General features: G+C 53.6%; 1 protein-coding gene across 2 annotated transcripts; it reads right to left on the bottom strand.

The window, feature by feature from the left end:
- Positions 1-1,005: 1,005 nt before the first annotated feature.
- DCAF10 (DDB1 and CUL4 associated factor 10) lies at positions 1,006-10,523 on the bottom strand. Of its 2 annotated transcripts, none has more exons than XM_038125936.1 (7): positions 10,215-10,523; positions 8,941-9,054; positions 6,794-6,991; positions 4,704-4,906; positions 4,507-4,617; positions 3,456-3,601; positions 1,006-1,830 (listed from the first exon to the last, which is right to left on the bottom strand). In XM_038125936.1, the coding sequence occupies exons 1-7, from the start codon at positions 10,490-10,492 to the stop codon at positions 1,462-1,464; spliced, it is 1,419 nt and encodes a 472-aa protein (XP_037981864.1). In that variant the 5' UTR covers positions 10,493-10,523; the 3' UTR covers positions 1,006-1,461. The 2 variants fall into 2 exon arrangements, with proteins under 2 accessions (XP_037981864.1, XP_037981865.1); XM_038125937.1 differs by having other exon boundaries at positions 1,006-1,806.
- Between the last annotated feature and the right edge of the window lie 244 nt (positions 10,524-10,767).

Here is a 10,767-nt window from a genome sequence, read left to right as displayed (position 1 = left end):
ATACTAACAGACCCTCATCTTGGAACGCGTAAGCGATGAGAAGGTTATGAACTGATGTACAACACCTGTGCACTTACAAGGTTAGCTCTACTAACTCGAGGGCTGAAATCTGGCATTCGTTCTCCAGGTGTGACCACAGAATCCCCTGAGCTGGAAGGGACACCAGCATCACCCAGTGCCACCCCTGCCCTGCACAGACCCCCAGCAATCCCACCCTGGGCATCTCTGGAGTGCTGTCCAAGCTCTCCTGGAGCTCTGGCAGCCTCGGGGCCGTGCCCATCCCCTGGGCAGCCTGGGCAGTGCCAGCACCCTCAGGGATGAACCTTTCCTGATGTCAGCCTGAGCTGCCCTGGCCCGGCCCCAGCCATGCCCTGGTGCTGTCCCTGTCACAGCAGTGAAGAGATCAGTACCTGCCCCACAGGAGGATGCTCAGGAGCACCACGAGATCTCACCTCAGACTCCTCCCGGCTGAACAAACCAGGTGATCTCGGCTGCTCCTCATACAGCCTCTCCTCCAGAGCCTCTCAGCAGGGAGAGCAGTAGTGTTCCAAGCCTGGCTGGACCCAGGCAGACCTCACTGTGCACAGCTTTGCTTTTAATCCCCTCCCAGACTGACAGCACACGTGAAGGAAGGCTCACCTGGCCACACCAGGGACACACCCATATGAACCTCTCCCACAGACAGAGTGCAGGCAGGTGTGTGTGGAAAAACAGCCAGGTGGGAAATAACCAAACATCAGCAAAAAGCCACCATGATTCAGATGTGGAAAGCCCCCTGGAGCAGAGAGCTGGCAGAGGAGGGGCCGGAGCTGCCCTGCTGCATGAACCCAGAGAGATCCTCGGGCCAGGGTCCTCCCTAGTGCTGAGGGGGGGGCTCAAGGGGAGCCTGCCTGTGCAGGGGTGGGCCTGGGTGACCTCCAGTGGCCCTGCCAGCCTCAGCCACGCCGTGACTCATTTTTCCAGCCAATGGCAACCACATTAACATAGAAATGAGAGCAAAATTCCTTTTTCTTTTTTTTTTGGGTTTTTTTTGTTTTGTTTGTTTTTTTGGTGAGAGTAACTAACCGTGTTGCTTACGCAGACAAGCAGTCCATTATCTACCAATCACCACAGAGTTGCTTCAGCGACACAAGAGGAAGCAGAGGTGAGGCAGTCCAGCTCCTGTGGCACAGGAGGTACCTGGGCACCGTGCCCCTCCGCGCTGCTCCGAGCAGCCCACGGGAGTTGTGCTGAAGGAAACAATCAAGTATCAGGGTACAAACACAGCAGGACAGCAGCCCGACGGCACGGGATCAGCAGGAGCAGAGCTCTGGACGCAGGATCCTCACGGTGCTGGCCTGAAAAATCCTTCCACGTCAGCCGTGGCCTCCTCTGGGCTCAGAGGTTTCGGAGAGAGCACGCTTCCACTCAGCTGGAGGAAAACCCAGGAGCAACGCCCACGCGCGGGGGCCGCTGCCGTGCCTAGAACTTTGGCTGGTAGAGGGAGACGCGTCCGCTAAGGCACCCCGAGGCGATCTGACAGTGCGTGGGGGAGAACTTGGTGGTGAGCACCACGTCGTTGTGCGAGTAGAGCGAGCGGATCTCCCGCAGGGGGCTGGCCTCCCGCGGCAGGCAGTCCACCAGCTCGCTGCAGTGCGCGTCGAAGCCCAGCAGGCGGATGCCGAAGCCGTGCGGCGACGAGATCATGCGGCCGTCGGGGCTGAAGCACAGCTCCTTGATGTAGCCCCGGCCCACGTTGGCCTCCTCGATGCAGTGAGTCAGGCGCAGGGAGCAGCGCGGGGACACGGGGCGCACCGGGGCTCCTTCCTGGAATTCATAGACACAAGTCCACTAAAGGGAGAGGCAGAGAAAGGGACACTGAAAGAGAAGTAAGGCACTGCAAACACACATTCCCTCCCCCTGCACCTCCACGGGTGACAGCAGCTCGTGTGTCACAGACATATTTCATGAAAATCCTTCTGCCAGGATTTTCTTCTCCTGAGAAGCTGAGGAGCCTCAGGAATGAAATGTAACCAATAACTCCCTGCTGCTGTGGAATGCCACAGGTGCTTCCTTGATTAATCCACGCTGGTTGTTTCTACATTATTTTTTAATGTATTATTTTAATGTATTTATTTTTTATGTATTATTTATTAATTTAATTAATAACCAATAAAAGTCCAGCTGTCCACACTGTCTAGGTCAGTCACAAGATTTTGTTATTCATTCCTTTCTGTTCCTGTCCAGCCTTCTGATGAATCCTTTCTCTCTGTTCCTCTAGTATAGTTTTAGTTTAGCATTTTTAATATAATATATATGATAATATAATAAATCAGCCTTGTGGAACACGGAGTCAAGATTCTCCTCTCTCCCCTCGTCCTGGCTGCCCTGCAAAGAGCACACTCGTGTGAGCAGTAAAGGCACGGCAGGGACCTGCTCCTCAAGGAGCACCCAGAGCAGCCACGGCCTCGGCGTCTCCCTGCCTGTGAGGGGCCCAAGCAGAGCAGCTGCCCAGCCCTACAGCTGCCATGCTGATTACATGGGTGCTAGATATAATCCTTCCAGTCTAGGCTTCATCTGCAGAGAGAGAGGCCTAATCCTTTGGCCAGGCACCTGCTCTAATTTAGTAAATACTTAAATTAAGTCTATAAAGTCAGATTCAGCTGGCTGTACTCCAGAGCAGACCACTGGCATTTTATGCCTTTGACTTCAAAAAGGATGGAATCTTGGGAGCAAGATTCATTCTAGCCTCAAGATCAAGAACGAATGAAGATGAAGAATCTGTTACCAGGTAACAGATTTTTGAATGAGGGTTATGAACAGCTCTGCAGCCAGTTTGTTATTTGTGAGACACATGAAGGATCCCTGCCTGTCATCTCATTATTTATATCAGACCAAATCTAAAATAAAAATCAATGACAAAGTTCATATTGTGTTGATTCCACTTCAGCCCCAAGAGAAGCATTCCTAGCTCTGTTTCATGCACCCTTCCGAAATAACCACAACAGGGAAAGTACCAATGGATATTAATAAAACAGAGTAAGGCAGACTCTGGGACTCAGAGACATTATAACTCAGTCAATCATCAGTGCTGAGTGACCCGGTGTAAGATTCTGCATGTTACAGAAATTCTGTGCTGCACAGCAGTTTGATTGCTGCAGAGCCAGCATTAAAATCTACAACCAATCTGCTAAGCTTCCACTCCGTCCTCCACGCAAAAAAATCCCCCAAAACCAAGTGAACCTCAATTTACATCAGCAATCAAAGCAACTAAAACATTTATTATTGGTCCGGCACTACTGCCTCCTGCTGCTCAAGTCAGAGGAGCAGAATCTGCAGCTTGCAGCTGAGCTGCAGCTGGCCTTACGACTTCCTGCATCAAGGAAAAGGCTTGAAGCAGCTTCTACCAGGAAGCCCACTTAAGAAAAACCACCAAGAGCCCGTATTTGAACGAAGAGCACGAGGCAGGCTGTTACCTCCTGGTCGTCCGTGTTGCTGGAGCAGCGCAGCAGCGTGGCCCAGCCCTTGGGGTGCAGCTGCAGGGACGTGATGCAGTTGCCACGGTCTCTTTCTCCAGGAACCTCTGGTGTTAACACCTCAAGGCTGTTTCTAGGTGATCCCCCTGCAAGGGAATTGACTGTGAGTCTCAGTGAAATGCACCTGCAGCTCCCTCACCAGTCCTGCTGTGAAATGGGCTCACACCTTCAGACTGCACCTCCAGGACAGGGAAACTCAGAGGGTCACAGCAACCCTGAGCCAACTCCCAGGGGCTCAGTCCCCACCTCACACAGCTCCCTTTTGTGAAATTTGAGTGCCAGGACCTGCACTGAACCCACCACACTGAGAACTACACTAATGTTCCACACTTACGCTCCTCGTTACAGCAAAATTTATTTATTACATTGATTGCACTACACTCATGCTCCTCACTACAGCAAAACCTGAAGAGTGAGGCTTTCATAGGATTTGCTGATTCTCAGACTTGTAGGACGTGCTCCCCAAATTCCTTCCAACTTGCTCAGCTTGCAGCTTTCCTCCCTTCTTCCCTCACCTCCCTGGCATCCAAGTAAGTCTCCCCTCAGCACTATGCTTCATCTCACAACCACGAGTAGCTAAAAATTAACATTACATTCTTTCAAATTACAAGGGACGCACAAAGTATTCACCCATTTGCCAAGCTCATGCTCATTCTCTGGATTTCTCCCCAAAGGAACATTCACACAAACTTTGTTCAAGGAAAAACACAGGGAGAATGGAGCACCTCCATGAAACAACAACACGCTAACATAAAATAGAGATCTTTTGACTTTTACCAGATCTCTCAACATAAAACCTGATTAGATCCCCAAGCTGTGGTGTGCAATGAGATTTCACTGTTTTAATACAAGTCTCAGCAACACCACTCTTTAAAAAACACAGGACAAAAAAGCAGTTCCTCACGACTGTACCCTGGCCTCTTTTGGGTACAGAAAATCAAACTCCAGGCTTTCTTTTCATTTTTCTCTCTGCTGAGGGATCTGCTCCTACCTTCTCGCTGGGAGGGCCGTGACAAGGTTTTCTCAGAGGGCGGCCCCGAGTTGTTCTGGTGGCAGGGTGAGCCCACAGCTCGAGGGCCAGAGGAGCCTGACGACGTGATGTCTGCGAACACACCAGACAGGTGAGCCCACGGGTGGCCCAGCACAGGTGGGCAGCCACAGAACAGCCCCCAGCCCGCCACGCCTCACCTGAGCTCGACGTGGTCCTCCTGGCCCGGAGGATCGGGTAGCTGCCAACCTCCAAAGACTTGTTCAGGTCGAGGTCGTGCAAGATCAGAAGGTAGCCAGAGGAGGTGGAGATCAGCATTTTGGAACAGTCTGGCGTCAGCCTCATCCGCATCAGGAAACGGGTGTGGAAGAACTTCTTGTGGGGACACCCATCCTCCGTGCACCTGGGCAGCCAGACAAGCACGGCACGGGCTGAGGTCAGCTGCAGCTCGAGGCCCTGGTGGTGCCCACAAGGGTGCAGGGTGTGCCCAGCACCACCCATTTTGTTCACCCCCGTGGTGGTGTTAACAGGGGTACCAGGACGGGGGAAGAGATGAGAATGCTGATTTTATGTCTTAGAAGGTTTGATTTATTATGTTATGATATATATTATATTAAAACTATATTAGAATAGAAGAAAGGATTTTATGGGAAGGCTGGCAAGTAAAGTGGAAAGAAAGGAAGGATAATAAAGGTTCGTGATTGACCAGAGAGTCTGAGCCAGCTGCATCCTTGATTGGCCATTAATTAGAAACACCTCCATGGACCAACCCCAGATGCACCTGCTGCATCCCACAGCAGGAGAGTTATTGTTTACATTTAATTCTTGATGTTTTTCAGCTTCTCAGGAGAAGAAAATCCTGGCAAAGGATTTTCAAGTAAATGTTGTGGTGACATACTCCAAAACCTTTTTTTTTCAAGCGCTGTCTTTATCCTGCTTTTTATTTGGAATGGGTGAAGTCACATCTCCCCACAACTACAGCAATGATGGAACCTTCGTTGGAAGGAAGAACCATGTCCTGCAAGAGAAACTCCTTTCTGGCCATTTCTATTGCCAGAGAGGCGATGCAAGCTCTTGGTCAGGGCTCTGCACTCATCCCAGTGTTTCAGAGCACGCTGCAGCCCTGCTCTGGGAGGCTTGTCGCCCTGATTTTTAAGATTTTCTAAGCCTTCAGATGTTAACATTCTCTTAATGAACTTTCTCACACACTTTCTGTAAATAACTCATTGTTTTGCATTCCTTTATGGAGGAGGAATCTGATGGACTGTTGGTTTGTCCAGCGTCATTGGGGAGGTGGCACTGCCACCCTCCAGTCTACTGCTGTCACCACGATATGCTTATGAGAATCCTTTGCCAGGATTCTCTTCTCCTGAGAAGCTGAGCAGCCTCAGGAATGAAATGTAACTGTGGGGTGAAATGTAGCTGTGGGGTGCAGCAGGTGCATCTGGGGCTGGTCCATGGAGGTGTTTCTAATTAATGGCCAATCAAGGATGCAGCTGGCTCAGACTCTGCTCAGTCACAGCCTTTGTTATTCATTCCTTTCTGTTCCTGCCCAGCCTTCTGATGGATCCTTTCTCTCTGCTCTTCTAGTATAGTTTTAATACAGCATTTTAATATAATATATGCCATAATATAACAAATCAGCCTTCTGAACATGGAGTCAAGATTCTCATCTCTCCCCCCATCCTGGCAAAGAGCACACACTGTCACTTTCAGAAAACTGTAAATGTTGGAGTCAGAAAATAGACGTTCCCCTTTTTTCTTCACCTTGAGAGCACCGGTGAGCGTGTCATCATTTCGTGTCCCACAGTGGCAGAGGCTCTGCCTCCTGCAGGGAAGGCCTGGTGCACCTGAGCTGTTGTGCCTGTGCTGCACAGGGGCCACGTGGCAGCCCAGCCCCGCACTGTTACAGATATAATTCATGAAAATCCTTTTGTCAGGATTTTCCTCTCTCGAGAAGCTGAAGGGTTTTAGGAATGAAGTGCAAATAATGATTATCTGCTGCTGTGCAATGCAACAGGTGGATCTGTGATTGGTCTCATGTGGTTGCTTTTAATTAATGGCCAACCACAGTCCAGCTGTTCAGACTTTTAGGTCAGTTACAAGACTTAGTTATTCATTCTATTCTATTTTTGTTTTGCCTTCTGATGATTTTTTTTTATTATTATTCTTTTAGTACAGTTTTAGTTCAGCATTTTTAACACAATAAAACAAATCAGCCTTCTGGAGCATGGAGTCAAGGTTCTCATCTCCTCCCTGGCCCTGGCTGCCCGCAGAGCCCGCGCCGTACCTGTTGGTGTCCCAGATGATGACGTTGCCGTCGAAGCCCGAGGTGACCAGCAGCCTGGTGTTGGTGTCGTACTCGATGTTCTTGACCCAGCTGGTGTGGCCGTGCAGCGTGCACACCTTGCTGTTGAGCTTCCTCAGGTCCCACAGCGCGATGGTGGTGTCGTCGGAGCACGTGGCGAACAGACGGTTATCCAGGAACCTGGCAGGAGGAACAGCAGCTCAGGGGGCCCTGCAGGGCCAGCAGGACAGACAGCCAGCCTGAGAGAGCAGAGCAGCCCCAAAAAACCCCTCTGGATGAGCAAAACAGAGAGCAGCCCAAACAAACCCCTCTGGACTAGCCAAAATAGAGAGCAGCCCCAAAAAACCCCTCTGGATGAGCCAAAACAGAGAAACCAGCCCCAGCAAACCCCTCTGGACTAGCCAAAAGAGAGATACCAGCCCAAACCCCTCTGGATGAGCCAAAACAGAGAAACCAGCCCAAACAAACCCCTCTGGATGAGCAAAACAGAGAGCAGCCCCAATAAACCCCTCTGGACTAGACAAAACTGAGACCAGCCCCAAAAAACCCCTCTGGACTAGCCAAAACAGAGAAACCAGCCCCAACAAACCCCTCTGGACTAGCCAAAATAGAGACACCAGCCCAAACAAACCCCTCTGGACTAGCCAATTCAGAGAAACCAGCCCAAACAAACCCCTCTGGATGAGCCAAAACAGAGAGCAGCCCAAACAAACCCCTCTGGATGAGCCAAAACAGAGAAACCAGCCCAAACAAACCCCTCTGAATGAGCCAAAACAGAGACACCAGCCCAAACAAACCCCTCTGGACAAGCCAAAACAGAGAAACCAGCCCCAACAAACCCCACTGGACTAGCCAAAACAGAGAAAGCAGCCCCAACCCCTCTGGACTAGCCAATTCAGAGAAACCAGCCCCAACAAACCCCTCTGGACAAGCCCAAACAGAGAGCAGCCCCAGCAAACCCCTCTGAAGAGTGCCTGTGGAGCTAACACAGAGGCACAGCCCATTTTGGTTTGGTTTGGGGTTTTTAGGGGGTCTGTGTGCCCATGACTCGTGTGCCAGCCGCACAGGAGCTCGTGCTGAGACAGAACCCCCGCGGCAGCTCAGTCTGCTCCCCTGTGCACAGCGCCCAGCTCGCTGGGGCTGGCAGCAGCACAGCCAGGAATCCAGCAGAACTAACAGAGCCCAGAGGCTCCTGAAGCAGATGCAAGGCTTCCCAAAAGCACCGAGTGAGGAAGAGGCCTGGTTTGTGCAGGCAGCAACACGGGCAGCCCGAACATGAGCGACGAGATCACTGAGTCTGCGCTGTGCAGGTCAAAGGTGAGCAGCACTGGAGTTCATGCCTTCCATCCCAGAAGGACAGGGCACACTGGGTCACGTCTGGAATCCATTCATGAAGGCACTCCACTAAGAAGAGCCCTGCCTGAGGTCAAAGGAGCAACACCCCCATCCAAATCTAGGCCCAGAGCTGCTCCACGCAGAGGCAGCAACAACAACCAAGCACCATGGGAAGAACCCCAAACTTTAAGCAGTGATCAGTTCTGGTGACCACGAGGAACCCCTGCAGGGCTGCAGTGATTAACCTGGACAGGGCTCCAGGTGCAGAAAGTGTGTGCAGAGCAGAGGTCAGTTCCCCTGTGTCACACAGACATTTCAATCCAGCTCTCCTGACACATGCCCCGCTGATGTAAAACATCAGTCTTGTGTGAAAAGCATCAGCTCATCTGGTGGACGTGGCACCCCACATCACACCTGGCTCTTCTGAGTGAAAACACTCAGAATTTTCTACAGCTTTCCTGGGGTTTTTTTGTTTGGGTTTATTTCTTGGTTGAAGTTTTTTGGTGGCTGTTGTTCTGGGGTTCTGGAGTGGGGTTTTTTTGCCTTGAGAATCTGAGTGAAGAGCAGCTGCAATATTGTTAGAAGACACCCTAAATTCACACCTCAAAATCTATTCCCAGAACCAGAACAACTCAAAACCCCTGAATTTAAAAGGAAAAACACTATGTGATAAAAACAGTGGTGGATTTGGAGTCCTGCTACTTCCAGCTCTATCCCAAGGAAGCGGCAGAGTGAGATTTAAATTGCAGCTATTAAGCATTGCACAGCGTGTCCAAACGTCCCTCCTGACCCACCTGATGTTATTCACACAGTCTTCGTGAGCTTCAGAGAGAGTCTTGATGTGCTTTGAGGAGATCGGGTCAAAGAGCAGGACCTCAGTCTGTTCACAGGCGACAGTCAGCACGGAGCTGCAGGGAGCAGAACAAAAACCCCTCACTTGGGGCAGGACACAAAATCCCACCTTTGGGGCAGGACACAAAACCCCTCACCTGGAGCAGGACACAAAACCCCTCACCTGGAGCAGGACACAAAACCCCTCACCTGGAGCAGGACACAAAACCCCTCACCTGGAGCAGGACACAAAACCCCTCACTTGGGGCAGGACACAAAACCCCTCACCTGGAGCAGGACACAAAACCCCTCACTTGGGGCAGGACACAAAACCCCTCACCTGGAGCAGGACACAAAACCCCTCACTTGGGGCAGGACACAGAACCCCTCACTTGGAGCAGAGCACCAAACCCCTCACTTGGGGCAGGACACAGAACCCCTCACTTGGGGCAGGACACAAAACCCCTCACCTGGGGCAGGACACAAAACCCCTCACTTGGGGCAGGACACAGAACCCCTCACCTGGGGCAGAGCACAAAACCCCTCACCTGGGGCAGAGCACAAAACCCCTCACTTGGGGCAGGACACAAAACCCCTCACTTGGAGCAGAGCACAAAACCCCTCACCTGGGGCAGGACACAAAACCCCACCTTTGGGGCAGGGCACAAAACCCTGGAGCAGAGCACAAAGCACAGAGCCCCTCCTTTGTGCTGGCTTTGCCCCCCAGCAGCTGCCACAGGTTCCCTGTGCCGCTGGTCCCTCTGCCCACACCTTCCAGGCGCTCTGAGGCAGGACAGGTAACACTGAATCCAAGGTTCACCTGCACTATCTCCTTGCTCTTTTGCAAACCAGGGGTTTTTTTTCGTTAAAACCTTGCAAAGCACAGATTCATCAGCACCTGGGGGCCCCGCGCAGCTCCTCAGCAGGGCTGTCACCCCGGCCCCCTCCTCCTGGACAGGGAGGGGCCCCGCTGCACGCAGGTGAGGTGGAAGGAGCACAGTGCGACACCTGACACCAGGTATGTGCCCCAGTCATCTAAAGCACAGCCCAGGGGTGCTGCTGATGCAGACAGCAATGACACCTGGCCACCAGAACGGGCTCGGGACCCCGGGCACACCTGGGCGGGGAGGAGCCCGGGGCACACCTGGGCGGGGATCCCGGGCACACCTGGCGGGGATCCCGGGCACACCTGGGCGGGGATCCCGGGCACGGCGCCACCGGGATCCAGCACACCTACCCGTCGGGCGAGTACTCGAGGTTGAAGACGGCGCCGTGCGTGCGGGTGCTGAGGGACACGGAGTCGGCGGGCTGGATGGCGCCGTAGAGCCCGGTCATGGCGCCGAACGTGTCCCGCGCCGGGTCCACGGCGGCCCCGCGGCCCAGGCAGCGCCCGCGCAGCCAGGCGAAGAGCCCGCCGGGGGCGGCGGGCCCCGGCTCGGCGGGGTCGCCGTGGCGGAGCGGCTGCGGCTCCGGGCCCGGCTCCGGGCCTGGCTCCGGCCCCGGGCCCTTGCTCATGGCGGCGGCGGCGCCCGCCCGCGTCCGCCCCCTGCCCGCCGCACTGCGCCTGCGCGGCCCCGCCCCTGCCGCCGCCGGGGCCACACGGCGCCTGCGCGGCCCCGCCCCAGGCCCCGCCCATGCGGTGACGTGTCGCCGCCCCTCATGAGGGAAGTGCCTGAGGGCACCGAGCGGCGGCACCGGGAGCTGGCACCGGCACCGGGCGGCGGCACCGAGCGGCGGCACCGGGAGCTGGCACCGGGAGCGGCACCTGGCACCGGCACCTGCACCTGGCA

This window comes from Motacilla alba, chromosome Z (assembly GCF_015832195.1).
Source record: "Motacilla alba alba isolate MOTALB_02 chromosome Z, Motacilla_alba_V1.0_pri, whole genome shotgun sequence".
Classification (NCBI taxonomy): domain Eukaryota; kingdom Metazoa; phylum Chordata; class Aves; order Passeriformes; family Motacillidae; genus Motacilla; species Motacilla alba.
This window is presented reverse-complemented; position numbering and strand designations above follow the sequence as displayed.

Excerpts from the sequence above, each read along its gene's own strand:
- DCAF10 (XM_038125936.1), bottom strand. The coding sequence starts at position 10,492 with ATGAGCAAGGGCCCGGGGCCGGAGCCAGGCCCGGAGCCGGGCCCGGAG. Across the intron at positions 9,055-10,214 it reads CTCGAGTACTCGCCCGACGG|CTCCGTGCTGACTGTCGCCT; the intron begins GTAGGTGTGCTG and ends TGCTCCCTGCAG. Across the intron at positions 6,992-8,940 it reads GACTGTGTGAATAACATCAG|GTTCCTGGATAACCGTCTGT; the intron begins GTGGGTCAGGAG and ends TCCTCCTGCCAG.